The 22,858-nt window shown below is 39.3% G+C and overlaps 1 protein-coding gene across 1 annotated transcript in view; it reads left to right on the forward strand.

Annotated features, from left to right (window-relative positions):
- LOC124257222 (adhesive plaque matrix protein 2-like) overlaps nucleotides 1-22,858 on the forward strand; it is a 136,972-nt gene that overhangs the window by 107,185 nt on the left and 6,929 nt on the right. The window contains exon 6 of the mRNA XM_046691242.1: nucleotides 22,671-22,787. Coding sequence (XP_046547198.1) covers nucleotides 22,671-22,787 — 117 coding nt within the window. The remainder of the gene's footprint in view (nucleotides 1-22,670; nucleotides 22,788-22,858) is intronic.

The following is a 22,858-nucleotide window of genomic DNA, read 5'->3' on the forward strand; positions in this document are numbered from 1 at the left end:
CATATAAAATGCTGAATATGTCAAACCTCAATTCACCAGTTGGTTTACAAAATTAAAAAGAATTACTCCAAGGGCACGATAAGCAAATTTGCCTTTTTCTCTTGCTGTGAAATTTATCTTTTGATCAGGCGCTAGGTGTTGAATTGTATTGCGCCAGGTGGGATAAATATCCGCCACAAGGGCCCCTTTGTTGTTTTCAGTGCGCCATTTCATATTTCAATGAGCGTATATGCCGCAAGGGCGCTGTCTAAAATGATCCCTGTTATGAGCTTGGGTTATATAACTCTGGTAGACCGTTTCTTGGGTGGAATTGGTTTTCAGTAAACGATCCCAAAAGCGAGATATGCTGCTCTGATGAACGTTGAATTGTCTGGAAACTGCAGACTGCGACTCCCCAGCTCAAGGTGACCTATGACGATGTTTCGATTATCGGCCCTAGGTCGTGGCATGATATTTTCCTCTTCTCCAGGCAAAAACGAAGGACAAAATGAAACGCAATGCTTACCTTTTTATAGTGATCGATACTACACGCTTTTCAGCTTACTTGCACGTGCATTTTCCTTCGCATGTTTTCTTGGGAAATATTTAAAATTGCCGTGACTCGATTCCAGTCTCTCTGGGTCCATCGGAGGTGACGTTGGGCCCACAGCAGACGTTGACGTTGATGAAACGGCGTCAATATTGGCCCACGATATGGACGTCGAGAATGGAGATTGGCAGCCCGCAAGCGATTTTGAATGGTCTGTGAGGACACTCGACCTCTAAACATCTCAGCCCTGGTTCGTGTAGCCGGCCGAAATCTGTCACGTAGGTGACGTAGGACGATTTGACTGTCATCTGCTCGTGACGTCACACGTGGACGACCCGACCTTGGGCGATCAGAAGTGGTGCCAGTTTGTTGTAGACGACCTCGCAAGTCATACACAGTACGACGGCTGCATCCCATTGCTTTTGCGACGTCAATAACTGATCTTCCCGCTTGCAACATGCCAACGGCACGTTCACGTTGCACATGTGACAATCGTGGCATTTCAAGTATCGTTAGAACTGTGGTTTAAAAGTGTTTTTTCAATTCTTGAGGCCAATGCAAACACGTGCATATGAAGAAAACGTCGATGCGAAGATCACGTGATCGACTGCACGTGCAAAACCTGATTTGGCTCTAACGTTATTTGCACGACGAATGGATGGGTTTGAGTGGGTTTTTCTAGAGTCGAAAGATAGGGATCCCATTTCGGATACATAGATGTATCATCAGAGAAAAATTATTCATTATTTTTCAAATTACATTTTGTGAAGTTTCTTTTTTGACTCAGTATATTACACAGACCTGTACAGTCAGCTGGGTCACACATTGTCACGAAGGGTCACACGTAGTCACGAAGGGTCATACATTGTCACGAAGGGTCACGGAATGACAGCTGCGGGATTAAATGTATAGATGTAATTGAGTGTGTTGAGACGTGTGTTTGGCCAAAGATACTGTTATATGACTGTTATGTATATATTAGCTTATTGAAAGGTTTGTTTTGTTTTTTGATTTGGTTGTTGTTTAACGCCGCACTCATCAACATTCCAGCTATTTAGCGTCGGTCTGTAAATAATCTACTCTGGCTCAGACAATGCAGTGATCAACATCATGAGCATCGATCTACACAATTGGGATACGATGACGTGTGTCAACCAAGTAGCGACTCTGATCCGTTAGTCGCCTCCTATGATAAGGATGGGTTGCTGAAGACCAATTCTGAGGGTCACGGAATCACAACGGGATTTAATGTACACATGTAATTGAATGTGTGAAGACGTGTGTTTGGACAAAGTTTCAGCTATATGTCAACATATCAGCTCAATGAAAGCACATACGACAGGGATGCAGATGTTACGACTTTGATGACATTCCCGAAAATAAGTCCTGGTGTACCTTGAAATATACCCTTCAAAAAAGATACTTGACATGCTGTTTTAGAGTTTACTATAAACTATAACTGACATCATTGCTCAGTTACAGTAGAATCACCTCTTTACAAAGTTCCAAAACATGATTATCCAGAAAGTGTTCGGTAAAACCACAGAGGGCTATTAAAGCCAATTGGTCAGAGTAAAATGTCATAATCTGGTGTGACCACCATGAGCATCGATAACAGCTTGACAGCGGTGACCCATAGAAGAAAGGAGATGCCGAATGCTGTCTTGAGGAATGTTTTGATACACTGGCTGCAGTGCTGTTTGCAGTTCTTGTAGTGTCTGAGGTGGCGGATTACGCTGGCGCAAGAGTACCCCATGGATGTTCAATGGGGGACAAATCCGGTGATCGAGAAGGCCAAGGTAAAAACTGAACATTGTTTTGCTGGAAGAAGGCATGTCAAACATGTGCAACGTGAGGTCGATTATTGTCATGCTCCAAAGACCACGTTGATGTAGGGAACGACGTGACTTTGAACTTGTCTTCTGGCAAAAAGTCTGGTTTTCCATAGCCAATTGCGCACTGTCTGGTCGAAGATTCGGAGCAGTCCAGGGATTTGGATTGTTGTGGATGATGCGGTCGTGGTGTTTGAACGAAAATGTCTCAACCGGATGTAGCCATCCTGGGCGGCGGTGGTAACTCCAGGTCGACCTAACCTGGGTCTGTCAATAACACTCCCAGCATTGTTGTATCGGGTCCATAGGTTTGAGATGGTCTGCCTGGACACGCTGTAGTGCCTTGCCACATCATGCTGCGATGTCCGTCCTTGTACACGGCCGAGGGTGTTGTGTCTGTCAGTCTTTTCATTCTCTTGTCGTCTAGAGTGGCTTAAAGCAATACATGTGGAGTACCTTTGATGTGGCTTTTTAAAGCCTACAGTCATATACTTCAGCTCAGGGTGATACACAATTTCATGATGGACGTGCATTTCATGTAGGGTGCGTTTTAGCGATTCACCACAGGCGTGAGTGCAGCATTTTTCAAACGTTTTGTCGTCGGCAACCATTCCCCAACATGTTGGGATTCAGCATGGATTGGTTTGTGTCAAATATTTTCCTAAAATTCAAATTTGTCCTATGTCAATTTTTTTTTTGGAAGAGTATATTAACGTGGGATTCGAACTCCGACCATAACGTCTGATACGTCTAATGCACACAGTAAGGTACAGCTAATTGTTAGAAGGCTGGGCTATCGATGACACACATCACGACCCAGCAAAATTGAAACGGTACAACGTTGTATCCTTGACGTCACCAGTGCCAAGCACCCCAGCCGTTAAAGATCACATATACTCTACGGGGGTACAAATACATAAATAATTTATTGGCATCGTTATAAATGAAACCCCGTCATTAAAACTACTCATTTCAACCATTAATTAACTTAAATCGACCTTCTTGGCAACAGTGCACAATTCTCTCCCATTTCAACCAATGAGAGGGGCGCGTAATGTACAACCCGGAAGTAGACGTCAATATATTATTCCTTCAATGTTGGTTCTCGTATATCGATTCATGACTAATTTGTGTCATGTTGACCGTTCGCCTTTATGCTGAAAAAAGAAATTGAATTGGCCTTGATAGTTAATGGAATGTATTATCAAACCTCAGACACCCGTCTCACACAGACTCAATATTCCGGATCACGTGTTGCCGTCTATGTGTCGCCGTACACATTGAAAGAACAACTACGTTTATTTTGAAAAGTTTAAAAACCTACGTGACAAGTTGTTTATGACATGTAATGTCATGTTTGACGCGATGAGATCAGTTTGAATCATCAGTTCTGACAAGGAAGAGTGGCGTATCGCTTACATCCGTGTTCCTTTGCTCGTCAGGAGGAGGCTATTTGCATAAGTCTGCTTGTTCAATCTCAGGTGTCTTTTCAATGGTTATGAGAGCGTGTGTTAAGAATTATCACTGCAATGTACTACGCATTTCGACATGAAGTATCCGACCAATAGCACAACTAATCGTCGTATTGTATCTCTAGTACACAAAAAGTAGAGAAATAGCGTTAGTACATGGACTTAACAACTGATCATACATCAGTACATTTAGTAGACAAAAAGCATTAGTAAATGCACATAGCACCTGATAATACACTAGTACAACTAGTAGACAAATAGCGTTAGTACAATGACGTAGCACCTGATAATACATTAGTACATCTAGTAGACAAATAGCGTTAGTACATGGACTTAACACCTAATAATACACTAGTACATCTAGTAGACAAATGACGTTAGTACATGGACCATTTTAAATATTAGTTTATTTTTTACAGTTTAAACCTCAAAGGATTACAAAACGTTTTAACTTGTTTCTTTTCATTCTTGAGAATGTGATCGACTACTCGGTGTTTCAATCAAATACAAACAGCATGGTCCCCTGTTCAGATATTACTGAACAGAAGAGGTAACTTCACATTTGGAGAAATGAATTATATTGAACATGGGTCGCACAATGCAGTTGATATGGAGGAATACCAATCTGACGCATCCGCCCTTGTCTACTGTGGTGAACCACGCGGGGTGCATACAGCAGGCTCTTTTGTGTTGCGTCCAGGAAGTTGATCGATTATTATAAAATATTTATATAGCACACATATCCACAAAACTAGTACATGTTCAAGGCGCTGGAGCGTTCCCTTGATCAACGCATTGTGTTAACCAACCCAACTCCCTGGGGAGTATTCAACTCATGCATCCTGTGTAAGTGTACGTTCATAAACCAGATGAATCCCCTAGCAACACATGTTGTCATATGTGGGCATATTTGGGAATAAAGGAAACACATGTGAAGGGTTTTATTTGTTCAGTATATACTAGTATATCACTTTTAATGTATATATACATAAATGAAGTAAAAGTCGGTTCATGGCGCCGGTGACAACATTGCTTTGGCTATATACCTCGGTTACGTGATTGGGTATCCTTTTTCAAGGCAACAGGTATTCAGTTTTACGACCGGTGTCTCTAGTTATTTGCTTCCCTCATACTCAAGCTGATGGGAATCGAAATGACTAATTGTCCTGACGACTGAGTGCCGTGACACACTACCTCACCATACGTAGATGCATGTGTGTTGCCGATGCCAAACAATCTCACTACCAATTTTTCTCTCCTGCAACATCACCCCAAAATGTACTAGAATATCTTCTTTGCTCAGAAAGTGTAATCCTAAATATAACACATGTTACATTGGAGCCCTTTCTCATTATGCATTCACAAGCCTCACAAGTTGGCCGTTTCGTCAAGCATGCAGTCCGTGTCTTCTTGACAATCAGCGACAATGACCAGTGTCTGAAACACAACAGAGATTTACATCATATGTAAATGATATATCACCCGTGCTATCGGGTGAGTATTAGGGGCTATTGATCGTTGCCATGTAATAACAGGCGGTGAGAAAAAGCACACGCACACGCATACGCACATTTGCACACATGTGCGTACCTAACATTTGGTTTTATTCTGCGAATTCAGCAACTAAGCACACTTCCAATCCGTAAAAATAAACCAGTGTATGACTACAGTTCCACTTCGTTCACGTCAGTTGTACGGTTGGAGACACTACACACCAGAACATGCCCGTAGGATATTTACCAAGGCTAACGTTACGTCCGTTCAAACATGTCTGTGAAGGAGTTAGGTAAATATTTACAATTTACAGCTTGTCACACATGTCAGAACCAATGGCGCCCGTGTTGATAATGTTTTGAAATACTCTCATGTTTCAGCATCTTGCTGCAAGAGAAGGTCGCTCTCCCCGGGAGATATGTATTGGCTGGTTTGCTGCAAAAACTGGTGAATAATTGAATATTCAAGTTGATACCAGGTATTGACACCTGAGCTAGGTATTATCAAGGGATTTGTAGTTACACTGTCAACACTGTTCTTTGCGTGCGTTTATCCACTCTCCATTGGCATAGAGTCGGATTAGAATTTATCTTCACCAAACCAGACTTGTAAGGATTGGCTAACGATATCCACTGCTCGTAAACCTGGTTGATACATGTCATCGTATCCCAGTTGGGTATACTGATGTCACTGATATCAATCACTGGATTGTCTAGTCCAGATTCGATGTTTCCACGCCATGGTCATACAGCTGGAATAAATCTGAGTACGGCGGTAAACTATCAACAAACACTGTGATAATATGGCGAGTACAAACCCTACAATATTCAACGATTCAAAATATTTCCACATGACCATATAACTACGATAAACAACATAATGAGACCCACAAAAAGGATGTATGAGTGAGTGAGTTTAGTTTTACGCCGAACTCAGCATTATTCCAGCTATATAGCGGCGGTCTGTAAATAATCGAGTCTGGACCAGACAATCCAGTCATCAACAGCATGAGCATCGATCTGTGCAATTGGGAACCGATGACATGTGTCAACCAAGCCAGCGAGCCTGACCACCCGATCCCGTTAGTTGCCTCTTACGACAAACATGGGTTACTGAAGGTTCACTCTAGCCCGGACCGTCACGGGTCCCCCCTCGAGACCAGTGAACAACTTATAGTATTCACACCAGCATTATTCCTGCAGTATGTGGTGTATTAGACCAGCAATTGATATCATGACCACGAGTGAGCGAGTGAGTTTGGTTCTACGCCGCTTTTAGCAATATTCAAGCAATATCACGGCAAGGGACACCAGAAATGGGCTTCACACACTGTACCCATGTGGGGAATGGAACCCGGGTATTTGGCGTGACATGAGCAACGGATGAAGATGACAAGATAAAGATAGACCACGTCTACGAATCTGACCATTAAGCATAGGAGCCTGGGGACCATCTCAAAATCCCGACGGTGCGACATTGTACATCAAAACATGTAGAACACTATGTGAACTGCCATTAATGCCATACTGTGCATGCATGGGCACAGGTTTACAGAATTTCAGAGAAATCAGTTATCCTAAGATAACTGAAACGGGTGAAAAATGAATGAATTTCAAATTTGCTGCCTGATAATATATTTTACAAAATCCTCAAATATTTGCGATCCAGGCATTCATATTTCGTCCCTTAGAAACATGTCCACCATATTAACAACCTTCGCATACATAATTGTTGAACATTTAGAAATAAACATTATCAGTAGTCTAGTATTTCAGCCAAATATGTTCAACTAACAACTTTTCATTCTTCTCATCGTAAGTGAATCAAAGGTTGTCAGAACCGTCACCTCGTGGGTTTTCGTCCAACTTCTGAAAATTGAACATCGGGATTGTCTCCCACACTCAGCTTACACTGGTGATACAAGCTGAACTACTCTTCAAAGCTGCTCTTCACGAACGCTCACAACTCGGCAATTCTGTCCAAAGTACCTACTCCCTGTCAGAGGAACGGTGTGCCAACGGTACTTTTACGGACGCTTCATTTCTTTAGCACATATATTTCAATTTAGCCCCAACGTTCTTTGTTGTCGTTTGTTTGACAATGGGAGTATATTCCGTGGTAAGTTACTGACATCTAGGATATGATCAATAAATTGTTACACCCTTTTAAGGGATTTACGAGCATTTGATGTTTGCATTGATCTTTTATGACACTTCAGCCAGTCTACTCGTCGGCTGAACACCTCCCTTGTATGTATGTGTTGTTGTTTAATGCGGCAATAGGTAATATTCCAGCTATATAGTGGCGGTCTGTAAATAATCGAGTCTGGACCAGACAATCCAGTCATCAACATCATGAGCATCGATCTACGCAATTGGGAACCGATGACATGTGTCAACCAAGCCAGCGAGCCTGACCACCCGATCCCGTTAGTCGCCTCTTACGACAAACATGGGTTGCTGAAGACCAATTCTAATCCGGATCTCCACGGGTATCTATTTTAGAGAGGTCTTGACAAATAGCCGGTCATGGTAGTGCTCACTTAAAATGCTGTTGCAAGTCGTGCAATATTAAGGCGGGCATTATGATGCTGACGTGACGACCCTTCATTAGCGCAAATGGAAGAATAGGAACCCAATTCGTCCCGGTGGCATACACCATACAATACACCATTGAACCTTATATGGAGCAATTACTTTCTTCCGTTGGTATATAAATTTACTCTATTACTCAGTGGTATTAATTGTGTAACATATGACATACAAACGCACGCACGCACGCACATGCATATATCGTTGAGTTCATTTCTGGACGGGTTTATTCAAGCAGTCGCAAAGAACGGGCAAAATCATAGCGTCCTATACATAGTTGTTAGTATAAATGTGTGTGTGTTATCTACCCACACACCTAGAAACATTTAAACTCGGACCAGACAAACAAGTCATTGACAAAACACCTTTTGGGTGAAATGACACCAGCACAAAGTGGCCTATCTTTTTATTCGCCTCATGGGAAAAGTGCAGGTGGGATACGATGACGTATCGACCAAGCCTGACCACCCGATCCCGTTAGTCACCGCTTACGACAAGCATTGGTTGCTGAAGACCAATTCTAACCCGGATCATCACGAGTACGGAACGCGATAGAACAGAAATCGCAAGCAAAAACAAATACAGTCAGCTATGTTTGTGACTAACGCGCGAAAAACGCTGGGCTGTTTTTCTTCCTGTGACTTGATATATATCTATATATTGCGAACTAAGTTGATACTGCCTTTGAGTCCGTTCATTGTACAGAAAGCCGTCATTAACATCGCGTAATTCATACACATGTCCATCTCTTTAAACCGGATCATTCGATATTACACGCATGGAAATATATTTCATGTTTGGCGTTTAAGCATACAAAATCTGTTCTTGCGCTGTGCAAGAAATCCATATTTCGATCCTTGGAAGCCCTGACACCTTCGAATTTTCGAGGTTTCTTTTGCCACCGGTGAATATTTATTTTACCATTTTTAGATCTACGCCACTTTGGGTTCCCATTAAGCTGACGCACCATAATATGAGTGGAATATTATTCAAGGCAGCACACATTCCACGCACTGACACCGACTGTCGCTGTCAAGAACAATGTGAAGCTCAGTTATTGCCGGCCACAGTGATAGAATATGTCTGTGGCACTTTTAGTGACGCTTCAGCACCTTCGGAATATAAATATAAAATTGTTCCTAACGTACTTTGGTGTCATGTGTGGTACAGCAGAAGCATACCATAAACATACATTATCATGTTGTACTTACTGTACAATGTTAGTAGTAACAGCTGACTTATATGTCTAGCTTGACAAGCAGCAAGGGTTAGCAATGTAATTTTACGACGCTTGAAGCAATTAAGAAATGACATCGTGAAAAAAACAGCAGGATTTGTTTATTGTTTATACTGACTGAGTTTGGGTTTATGCCACTTTTAGCAATATTCCAGCAACATCACGGCGGGGGACACCAGAAATGGGCTTCACACATTGTACCCATGTGGGGATTCGAACCCGGGTCTTCGGCGTGACGAGCCAACGCTTTAACCACTAGACTACCCCATCGCCCCGTTTATTGTGTATAACCGCATTCAGCAATATGACAGTGGTTGTAAATGATCGAATCTGGATAAGACAATAAAGTAATTGATATTATTACCTAAGGGAGGGTGTTATCAGTGCAATAAAGCAATCAGATAAACTTGGTATCCAAATCTGATAACTGTGCAAATTACGTCAATCCACGAACTACTTTCACAAAAGTCCATACACGCCGTGCAAATACTAAAACGTTAACATTTCATTGATGACGTCGTCGCGAGTTTACATTGTTTGTTAACAAACATGGCTGTCCCATTTTCAAAATTGGTGATTCTGTAAGAAATGATGACAGAGGTTCTGGAGTCGTTACTGCAGTAATTGACTTTGGAAAATATGAAACGGAGTACTTCATTCAAATTGAAGGTACGGATTGTGAGGCACGACTGAAAGGCAATCATCAAAGAAAGGTACCAACCAAGGATTTCGATTAATCGATCACAATACAGACGACGAATCGATTCCGTGAGGTATCAGAAACTGATATTGATGAGGTGATTACCCGCAATGGAAATAGAAACACTGCCAGGAAAACCCTGCCTGATTTGTTTTTTTCTTTTTAGACAGAAAGATCTTATTTTAAGCATCAGTTATGTTTGCACTGTATTAGCGACTAGTCACAACCATATGCTACCGTCATGAACGAACTTCACCTTGGTGTACCACTAAGTATTCTTACACAGAATGCTCGTTTCTTTTCGTATAAATTCACGTACGATTTGCTTCTTTATTTAAGAATAATATTAAGAATGACATTATATGATGAAGATATTAATACAATTTTTATTCCCAATATATGATATTATTGATACGGAAACACAGTCGGTAACACCACGTAACTATGAACAAAGCAGCTGATTTGCTAAGCCGACCTTTCGCATACGAAATGACATTACAACCAGGAAACTGTAATAGTTCTTCTGAAAAAGGTAATATATATAAGGTAGGAGCTACGGCAAGTAAATATGTTTTTCTATTTGTCTATGTTTCTATTTTTCTAATCATTAAAGTATCTTTTTACCTGCTATACATTTGACTGCAAGTTACATCTCAAAGTACTGTTTCACCCTCGGTTAGTTCCGTTTGTAGATACGTCAGCATAAAGAATACCACAACATTGTTCGTGGTGTCCCCTCCAACAATAAATCGTTATTACATTGAGTAATCCATTCGAGTTAAAAAATTCAGAATTTACAACATTGTGGCTATACACTTCTCAGCAGGGCAAGTGTAAAAAGTGCAAATACGCTTCCTGTTAGTGCAGGGCAATTTGTGGTCGTGTGGCAAACCTCAACAGGGACGCGAAGACAAACATAAAACACAAGGGTGAGGATAAGGGTTGAGTCTGAAGTTCTTAGATACGGTGGATATGTTTACATTTATAAAAGTTGCAAGGTAATAAACAGTACGCTGGAATGCATGACAGAAAACAGACATGCATTGAACATGTCAATAAAACAAGTCTGTACATGAGTGTGGCATGCATGGCGTTTGTGAAGGAGGCGTCACCCAGACCGTAAGTAATCTGCGTTCTTGGTTTGATATTCTTCCAGTTGACTGCACTATTGTTTCCACATTGCGAGTGTCGTTTAAAGTAGTTTTTGTATCCGTTGTAACCCCTTTCTTTCTATGATATTTTTGGAAGAGTCTGTTATATATGGATATTAGTGGCGCACCTACTGCTTAGCCGCAAAAACACTTGGGATTCTATTTGGGGATAGATCAAACTGGGGTTTTCTAAAGTGCAATAGTGTGTCCATCAGTCGTTATGTTTTTAAGTTACATCATTTACATCGTGAAAACTGTTGCTGATGAATAGGTTGAATACTGTTGTGTTTGCTCACACGTATCATTAGGGGCGGTGAGGTAGCCTAGTGTGAAGCCCATTTCTGATGTCCCCCGCTGTGATATTGCTGGAATATTGCTAAAGCCGGCGTAAAACTAAGCTCGCTCACTCACTCACTCACTCAACGTATTTATTACAATGTTAAAACTGTTCTTCACTATACATGCATGTCATTAAAACGGGGTAAGGATGTCCAGATTCGATCATTTACAAACCACTGTCATATTGCTGAATGCGCACTGGTCCACACAGCTGGCATACGATTACCATCCACCCAGGCACCGAGGCTGACAATCCGATGCCGTCACTACAACAGACGACGGGAGAGTAAGACTCATTCTTATCCCGTTCTTCACGGATACAATTGCATATAGTGGCGTAACAACGCTGTCGTGGATATATGTCTAATGTTAAATGACACTCAGCCCGCAGCGAAAACAGATCACATACAGAAAATTTATTATCTGCTTTGTACCTGCTTGACAAGAATCTGTATCGAAACGCCGCACTCACGATATAAAGACGTTGTTATCCATAAAATTGTCTTACAAGTTAGAAACAGCAGCATAAAAAGTGTGTGGTCTGGTGATTTTTATTAAACGTTTTGGGTGTTTTTTAGAAATCGGAATATATCAAATATTGTTTCACTTTAATAGCACTTGTGCGGGTGCGGGTGCGCTTATGTGTATGCGTTCCATTTTTACAAAATAATATTTATGATGTCTCATCTAGGTAGATCAACTTGTCTCACGTTACGTTCAGTTCGGTAGAACAATATGTTTCCTGATATGTTCAGTTGCATAATAATAATGTCTCATGTTGTGTTCATTTGGGAAGAATATTGTATCTCATGCTATGTACAGCTGGGGGAATAATACCATGCATGTTCAGTGCCACATCATATGTTCTATGGAGTACAACAATCAGTGTGACGTTTCCATATTTCATGTGGAAGATTGCTGTATTCGTAACACTATGAATAACATTATAAAGAAAGTGCTCTCTTTCTATCTGTTGACTCCAGGAATTCTGTTTGAATCATTTTCATGTAAACAATATTTTACCTATACATCATTTCTTTCTCTAAGAACATGATTAATTAATTACTATGAATCAACAAAATGTACAGTTAAGCACCGTTGTGCCAAAGTTGAAGGGACCTACATCAATGCTTTGAGTTATCCCAATTTCGACACAACCGCAAAATATTGACTTAAAATGGACACACTTATTTTGTGCAGTTCACATAAAAATAATGTAGGTCTCACGCAACCTACAAACTCACAGACCAGCAAATCCATACACGTATAGACGTTCACATCTAGTGCCACACGTTTCCTCTTAGTATTCAAGGTTTATATTTATAATGATTCGTGAAAATAAAGCAATTTTAATTTAACGCCAATGCAGTAAGCAATGAGTTTTATCAATCATTCCAATTGTTTACAAAACATTGTCTTTTAGAAATGAAGTTCATAGAATTAACTGTCAATATGCTTAACTAATGATAAAATGTACCTATGAATAAAGCAGCTGAGCCGACCTTTCCTAACGAATGACATTACAACCAGGTAATTGTAATAGTTCTTCTGAAAAAGGTAATAGATATAAGGTAGGAGCTACGACAAGTAATTTTCTTTTCTATTTTTCTAATCATTTTATTATTTTTTACCTACTATACATTTGACTGCAAGTTACATCTCAAAGTACTGTTTCACCCTCGGTTAGTTCCGTTTGTAGATACGTCAGCATAAAGAATACCACAACATTGTTCGTGGTGTCCCCTCCAACAATAAATCGTTATTACATTGAGTAATCCATTCGTGTTATTTGCCCCCACGGCGTGAATACTTCAATTCGGTGGTTACAAAATTCAGAATTTACAACATTGTGGCTATACACTTCTTCTCAGCAGGGCAAGTGTAAAAAGTGCAAATACACTTCCTGTTAGTGCAGGGCAATTTGTGGTCGTGTGGCAAACCTCAGCAGGAACGCGAAGACAAACATAAAACACAAGGGTGTGGATAAGGGTTGAGCCTGAAGTTCTTAGATACGGTGGATATGTTTACATTTATAAAAGTTGCAAGGTAATAAACAGTACGCTGGAATGCATGACAGAAAACAGACATGCATTGAACATGTCAATAAAACAAGTCTGTACATGAGTGTTGCGTGCATGGTGTTTGTGAGGGAGGCGTTACCCAGACCGTAAGTAATCTGCGTTCTTGGTTTGATATTCTTCCAGTTGACTGCACTATTGTTTCCACATTGCGAGTGTCGTTTAAAGTAGATTTTGTATCCGTTGTAACCCCTTTCTTGCTATGATGATTTTGGAAGAGTATTTTATATATGGATATTAGTGGCGCACCTACTGCTTAGCCGCAAAAACACTTGGGATTCTATTTGGGGATAGATCAAACTGGGGTTTTCTAAAGTGCGATAGCGTGTCCATCAGTCGTTATGTTTTTAAGTTTCAAAATTTACAACGTGAAAACTGTTGCTGATAAATAGGTTGAAAACTGTTGTGTTTGCTTAGTTCTTTTCAACGTATCATAAGGGGCAATGAGGTAGCCTAGTGGTTAAGCGTTCGCTTGTCAAGCCGAGAACCCGAGTTCGATTCCCCACATGAGTACAATGTGTGAAGCCCATTTCTGATGTCCCCTGTCGTAATATTGCTGGAATATTGCTAAAGGCGGCGAAAACTATGCTCACTCACTTACTCATTCAACGTATTTATTACAACGTTAAAACTGTTCTTCACTATACAAAACGTGATAAGGATGTCGTAGTAAAATTCCTTTGGGTGTGTTTGGTTTGTTTGGTATTTGGGGGAAGAAATGATGTGTGATATGTTTGATAATTTACATTCGAAATTCACAAAGATGTGTCCTTTTGCTGACACTTAATTTTGCTTTTATGGCAACATTTACTTTATTGATCAAAATACTTAGTGTCGACTCTTGTGCACTATAAGTAAATTCCAACTTATAATTCAAGTAGACTGTGCAACTAGAGGGGCAGAATACGCTCACGTTATGTCGAACCCTTGATTTCATCAAGAACTGATTGCGATTCATAAATACGTGCGTCTGATAGACTGAGAACCGTACACGGGTGAATAATTGGCACTGATGAATTCAGCTGATATATATCATTATGGCCTATATATTACTTTCATTTTGTAGATGTTGTTTTAAATCAGGACGTAGAATGTCCTAAATGTTATGTTTGTTTCATTCTTTAGATATATGAATGTTGCTGTCTGTTTAATTCTATTTCTATATGTTCTATAATATTCGTTCATATATTTTCGTATTGTACACTATGCATATATATCTATAGCACTTGAGGTTAAGATAATCATCTTTAAAATCAGCAATTTCATATATTTTCTATGCGTTCCAATGCAATAGTTTTCAAGTACTTCTCATTTTGACCACAGTCGTTCATCGGTGGCAGGAAAGAATATTAACTGTTTACTATAATTATGTGTGTTGAGCTAAATCACTAGAGGTTACCCAGACCATTGCTAAAATATGAATGTTTTAAGCAGTAGTTTAACGCCATACCCATAAATTCAGTGCGCGAAGTGAACAATATTGTACTGACCTGATCATCATCTAATGACATTATGCAAACGAAGATGTCAACTGGTATTGCAGGGCATGTAATATTATGTAAAAAGTATGAATGGTTTACTAATGCTTACTGCGATGAAGAATTTTGTCAGAGTTATATGTTAGCGATGAAGAACTACTCTGCTGGTTGACACAAAGTTACTTAGTTTCACTTTCACGTCAATACCTAACCTTAGACAACTGGGGCACATGTGCCAATTCTCTGGTCTCAAGGTGATTGGGGATTGTTTTCAGTCCAAACATACAATATGTAAATTTTAGAAAATAGTAATAGTTTCGATCTATGTGCTTTTATGATAAATGATCAATAACCTTTGTAGGGGGTTTTCAGTTTATAATTCAGCTTCTAGGTTCATTGGTATATTTTGACAAAATCAAACGTAATATTCTTTGGTGATGTGAAAGCCTTAAACGAATTGATATATCAATTGTATTGTGTGAAGTCACAAGTGATTGTGTCTTTTTGTTTTTATCCTGTCTTAACCTTATCACGGACCTCAACATGTCTTCAGTTACTAAGAAGGTATCAAGTCCTTTAACATGTTCTATGTCTGTCATGCTTTAGAGGGGACAACCATATCCTCTGTTGTTGTTTGTGCAGGATTAAACCTCGTCCTAGTGACAAAATACATCTTAAATCAAGGTTTCGGATATCATTATCGCCTACCTTCTCCTACCACTTGGTCGATACTTAGTTTCCAAGCCTTTTTGCATGATCATTGATCACATGCATGCTGAAATTTGTCTGGGAAACCGACCACAAAATCACAGCTGGGCACAACACAACATATTCAGCGCCTGTGGCCCAGTGAATTGTTCGTCGTGTGAAGAACAACTTTTTGTATTCTATTAAGTTACGTCTCGTTAGGGTCACATGTTTATCAAAAAGCAGATTTAATCGTGGTCGTGAGAATAGACAGAAATTGGCTACATAAGGGTTCCAGGCCTGGTCTCATTAAGGATCGATATATTTCCCTCTAGAAAAACACCCAAACATATTGTAACATCATGTAAAAGTACATCATCGTTATTTAAAGAGCCCACTCTGCTTTTCCAGATAGCTTTGTTGTGACGACTTGTGATTTTAGATTGTCGAAAGATCACCATATTTGTATTTTAAATAGACTCAATTTGCTCGTCGGTCGGTTGCTCCTCAGGGACAGCACGTAAGGTTTTGCCTGCTGTTTACTTTAAAAAACTAGGAGCTGCAAATCAATACGAGAATATACTGTTGTCATGTGGATACCTTCATTTGACCCGGTACTTTCGTACTGAAAAATTTATCAGGCACACATTATTCCTGGACGCAACTAACTTTACCCATGCTTAACAAAATGTGTTTACAGTAAGGCCATATCTTACAGGCTACAACGCTTGACAGAAAACTTCTGTTTTGAAGAGTCTCAGGAGATTACAGGTGTCGGACTGGAATGTTTTATTACCGTTTGTGGATTACCACGTGCACGGATAATCCCATGGTATTATCAAGCTAAGGCCTGTAACCTTTGTTCTACGACTATAAATCTCGAATCGATGCCCTGAGGTTTTGGGGAATAATTCATTTGAAGTGCACCTCTGTGCCTCCCTGACTTAACACTTGATTCTATAAGCTGTGCGTGCACCAACTGATCCCTTATCTCACTTTAGTTTTCGAATCTGTATTTACCTGCGGCAGGTATATTGCATGGACATATGCTCCTTTTATCGAAATATCTAGTTAAAAAGTACACTGTATTGTGGCAATAATGGAAGCCTGTGTTTATGAATATCATCATTGTCATTTACAGTGATAAGCACAACCTTCCATGACTGAAAACTAATTTGCAAAAGTTCGTTAAATCCATACGCTTGCTGAAACCTAATTTATCTCTTAAAGCATCAGTTCCCTTGTCAGGACGTTTCATATATGACCCATGTTGCTTTTGTCTGATGTAATGAAATGTGCATCTGGTTGTAAATATTCCAAAGCAATGTTGCGATATTTACTCTCCAGTACACACTGTGAGTCTTTTAATAAAGGCAATTTTTTTCCAGCTTCATTAAAGTGTTTCTATATCACTATCAACAGCTGTTGATACAAAGATTTGAACGGTTTTATGATTTTATAAGATAATATTCTTTTGTTGAAAATTACACATTGGTCAGTCCAGTACACCTTCTGTTTAAATACCAAGCAATTACGTTTCATAAATATCACGCAAACATTTTCCACGAATTTCGATCAGATATTGTGTTTGGGCGTGGAATTGACACCATAATTGATATTAGGGCAATCCAGTTTTACTTGTAATCATCACACTTGTATTCATAGGTGACCCCAGTTGTCAATCTGACTTAATTCCGTTCACTTACTTATACTTGTAGCTAAATCATACCGTATTCATGATTTGTGATTTTATTAATGGCCTTGCTGGTGTCATTACACTATGGGAATTTGCAGTTTGCTGTTTCTGTCTATATAATATGTGTCATCAAAGACAAATGTCGTTAATTATTTAGTACAGTCCATGAGTTATTTGGTCTGGACAGTCACGCGAAACCGAAACAGTGTCTTACTGGTTGGCGTAACGGTCGTGAAACGATTGCGCAAATGACGTAGCCTATTTTGATTGTCAAATGTGGTCGTTCTGGCCAGATGCGTTCAGATGCCGTACCCGTTTGATACACGCGTGTCCTCAGGTTTTGACTTGTCCGTCTACTGCACCTCATGACACGTGCAACAGACACAGTAGACTGGCCAGTGTTGGGCTTGCCAATTTTACGTTCACGTTCAACATTTGTCAGGCACGGTATGAGAACTGTTTATCTTTCAAGGATAGTGTTTTTCACTTCTAACCACCAGCAAATTCTTTACAGGTGTTGGTGGTTAGGCATCTTGAATTGAGGTTACCTGGTCCGTTACACATGCACGGTCGCGTTTTCACAAAAAAAGTCGTGTTACATGTACTCCACGTGGTTCGCCAAAGTTAAAATGAGAGGATATGTTAGTTTAGACATGGGCATTACGGTATCGCCAATATTAACTACCTTGTACTACCCATTTTCAATATAAGTCATTTCTTCAAGAGTGAAATGTATTTTATAGTGTATTTTATACAGACTGCGTGTGATCATTATGCACATTCAAGATACTTTAGCAAGCGTAAATCACTATACTATACACGATCACAGCAACAACTATCGCTTTGGTTCATAGGGACGTTATCTACAAGTATTCTCAACCTACAACCGGCATGGTACTAACCATTGTATCACACAAATGAGTCTCTCAGTGTTCAGCTTCATAATAGCGTCTTTCAATCAATCAATCAATCAATCAATCTTTATTGACTCAAAAACCACCTACGGCGGTACAAGAGCAAAACACAAAACAGTTATATTACACATAATACATGCGTCCTAGTGACTATTTCTTAACAGGGTTTGTAAAATATTTATGAATCTAGACAGGCATTTCAGTTCTTTTGTACATTTTGGTGTCAATATTTTACAAAGGTTATAAACATTTGAGTATTGATAAAAAAGTTTTGGTATATACAATAATCTGGTTGGGAGAAGAGCTTCACATCTAAAGATGTAATGAAACTCATCTCCCATTACATTTTGTTTGCATAGTTTACATAAACGATCTTCCCTCGCAATGCCCTGCCACCGGTCAGCAAAACGTCAGTTCGTTTCCAAAGTCAGTTGGACTATTTGAGCAGCAATGGGCCGTGAAGTTAATGGAAATAGGGCAATTGTCGCCAGATCGAACGTCAGTGGTTGAGGCATAGTCTTTCTGAACATGTATTACTGTTGATGGGGATTTCTTTTCAAATTATTTGGAAACATATTACAATAAAATTATTTAATTCAAATTATTTAGGCGTATATTAGTTCAACCAAACTGAACTATGCTAGACAGCTTAATGCTTTTAGGTTGGTTGTTATTGGTCGCTCTTTGAATACATTCACATTATATGAGGATTCCTCCTTCTAACCTTAATTCCTGACACTTTCACAGACTACAACTATTGGACACACGTCAATTTGTGACTTCCTGTATTGCACTTAATGATTTAATACTTTCAATGCTAACACAATAATTCAGGCAAAGTGAATTTGCTTTTCAGAAAATATAGTGTTTGATATGTGTACGTATTCAAAAAAATAAGAACCTGAAACTCCTTGTAGAAGGAATTAAGTGATGTGACATGGGCTGCTGGTTGGTTAATGAGGACGTTATTGATTATCGCTGCATACACCATAACTTTGAATAACGTCTAATATCATATCATCTAGGCCGTCAACATTTCAAGGTCACTCCCAACAGAAACAACTTTCAAAGTCATATACAAAGTTTCATTATGATACAGAAACATCTTTCATCATGTTTCAACATTCCACACCATATTCAACTTGGAAATGTTGGACGAAACAATGATGTAATTTATAATTTAATTTTAGCGTGGTGAGAATTCATCTAGACGTGTTCTTGTATTCTCCTTTAACCCTGTCTGAAGTACCGGTACGTTCATAATCTAGTCACTGGTCTCAACATGTTTCGTTAACAGGGAAGGTATTGAGTACTTGAATTTGTTCAGTGTTTTGAAACACTACTGTTTCGTAGAGTCCAAAGGTATAGATTCTTAAATCAAGATTTGCGTAGGTAGATCTTCCTTTTTCTGCCACTTGTCCGTGCTGTTAATCAAATAGCTTGACACTCTCTGTGATTAATGATATTTGTCTTTGGATACCGACCGCATATTAGAGCTAGGCACAATCGGCATGACTCATTCAACAATCGTGATCACGATGGCATTTGTACCTCCTGTGGAGAACAGTTTTTTACAGGTTTAAGATACGTCTTACTGTGGGTTATTTCCCATAATAGTGAAGAAAACATGTACCTCATGTGAGGCAAAAAGATAAACAAACACGTGACTGAATCCGGGAAATGGTGCTAAAAATACACCGTTGTCAAAGTTGCGATTGAGGGTTCGATAACGATGCTTTAGTCCATATCTGAATAACTGACGACAGCATCAAAGTCACCATTCGTTGTGGCTGTTGCTGCATGCTGCATTTTGGCAGACACAAATAACTGACTTTACACTATATGCTCCATATCCTCACACGTTCAATACGACAGAGTGATACTGTTTGTGGTACCTGAAATTTGAAACACTGCGGACATTTGAGGGTGCTGATCTTTGTCTGAGAATGGTTCTTAAATTTAAGGTACCAATTCCCTTGTTAGCAAATTTCATATCAGCAACATGTGGCCTCTAACTTATTAGAGTCTGATTGCAGGAAAAAGGTCTAAGTTATATATCAAAAACTCTAGTCGAGACCGACTGTTCTTTGATAATAGTCCATGTACGGCTACCGTTTTGTCCAAAGAATATGTTAATAAATCATTTCATCATTGCAACATGTATTTGTTGAAACGACACACATAACCAATCAAATAAGTCTTGCATCTATCACAAATCTTACAAGAATACTTTGTCCACGAATTTTGAAAGCACACTCTGTTATGCTGTCGAGAACCTGCAATGGGACCACTGCTAGTGATATCACTACTGGTATTTCGGGAATACATATTACTTGTATTTCAGTAATATGTAATCACAACAATTCTCCTTAACACCCATAGTTGGCTCAGATAATCCAGGTGACCAAATTACAGCAAGGACTGCGGACTTGACGTATTTGTTAGTTTAATGGTGATATTTTCGATTCATATTCATATTTAATTTCTTCTTATTCGGTTTTGAAAACCTGACAAATCATATGTAAGTATGAAGATGTGCCACAACCCAAATCTTTATCATTTTAAGTTATTCAGAGACACTCAGCCTATAGATTATTCGAAATTACATTGTATTGTAAATTACGATAACTGCACATCAGGCTAATACTTGTATGCAAACGATTCTCCTAATTTGAAAGTTTTCCTCGCCAATTTTATTCAGGCTTACTGTATTGCATATCATCTCCTTGTTGACAGACAGTGGTAGTTATTCCTCAGCGTATGACAGACTTTAAGAAACGTTAAAGTTTTGCAGATCGAGGTAAAGCTATGTCTGGCTTGAGAAAAAACAAACAGTTCAGCTACATGTCGGGCACAGATAAGATATTAAAGCAGCAATACAGTACGAAATCGTGAAAACAGAAAGCCCTAACAAGCCTAGTATGTGCCCCAGTTCTTATTTGTTTATCTCCACCCTCGCCCGTCGCCAATACACATGCATGACGTTGGTCACTATGACAACATCATGGTATATATGGGCAAACGCGCATTGGACATTCGAGAGTTGACAAGAAGGCGAAGAACATGCAGCTTTTCAGAGTTCCTATTTCCTTACCTTTACTGGGTAAGTTAGCCATCATGACAAGTTATTTCCTTTCCATTCTCTAATGATAACTGTAGGGTACAAGAAACGATTGAGTAATGTACATTTAAGATAAGAATTATGCACTGATAGAAATGTTAATTGTGGAACGATTATTACGTACTCTTACATGAAATTAGTAACAATGTTGTATTTATGTAACACTTATATAGAAATATGCAAATACAAACAATAATGCTGGTATGTCACAATTTTTTTCCCTTTTCTCAGTTTTGTCCTGCTGGGCAGTTCTTGATGGCGTCTATGGATGTGCGATTCCGGGTGATTGCAACAATTCAGGAAAATGCGACACGACTACAAGCAAATGTAACTGTACCGGTACTGGATATGCAGGGGACGCCTGCGACGTTGGTAAATCAGTAGAAATAAGTCAACACATTTCAACAAAGTTATTTTAACTAATCCGTTACATTGAATAAGTTAGCTGGAAATGTAGGTATGGGATTTAAACAGGACAACGTGCGGTTAGTATGTCGAATCTACGTCTTAGTATGAGTGATGCAAGAAGTGAATCGAAATCAATTAAATCAATCAATAGTTAGAATTGAATGTGTTCTAAATCGCTGAAGGATTTGTCAAACATTCGCTAGAGAGTTTAACGTTGAGACAAAGAAACTGTTTCTAATACCATAGGAAAGGTGTGAATTCTGTATAACTATTTAACGATATGTACGCCAAGCTGTTAATTATGAGTATTTATCAAACTTTTATGAACACGCATACTGTACAAATACACCTGGATCCTACAACTGCACATGCAAGCCTGGCTATGCTGGAGATGGAAAGACTTGCACAGGCAAAAATAGACGAGACTAACACGTGGTTACTCCGATTTGATATCAACATTTACTTATTGTTTTTGATAATCATAAAAATATTTAGGTGCAGTTAGTCTGAATAATATTGGTATAATTGCATGTGACAAGTAACATAGTAATGGCAGTAGCAGTTGTAATGATAGAAGCAGCAGTGGCAGTGTAAGTAGTAGTAGCAGAAGTAATACCAGCTAGCAGTGGTAGTAATAGCAGCAAATGTAGTAATAGCGGCATCAATGGCAATGGTAGCAGCAGCAATAATGGCTGCAACAGTGGTAACGGCGGCGGCGGAGGTGGACGTAGTTGAAAAGCAATAGAATAACAAATGTGTCGTGGTATCTCTTAATAAGATATAGAAAGGAATGATCATAATATGTCCGATAAATATGATGTCATATTGTCCGTTTTTGTTCATCCACAAACATACCGAACCTCGTGTTACAAGTATATATTTTCACTGTTTCGAATTTCGAATTTAATTTTCAGTCCAACAATTATGTTTCCTCATTTTCCAGAGGGAGTGTGTTCTAAGGATGGGAAAGAATGCCTCAATGGAGGAAATTGCGAAACAAGCAAGACTCCCACCACGTGTACTTGTGCAAGCGGTTACAAAGGAGCCACCTGTCAAAATGGTGAGGAAACATTTGTGAAAAGCATTAAATCTATGAAATCTTCACACAACGTCAAAGTTATTTGATCAGGG

This window comes from Haliotis rubra, unplaced genomic scaffold (assembly GCF_003918875.1).
Source record: "Haliotis rubra isolate DU_JTF1 unplaced genomic scaffold, ASM391887v1 Scf652, whole genome shotgun sequence".
In the NCBI taxonomy this organism is placed as follows: domain Eukaryota; kingdom Metazoa; phylum Mollusca; class Gastropoda; order Lepetellida; family Haliotidae; genus Haliotis; species Haliotis rubra.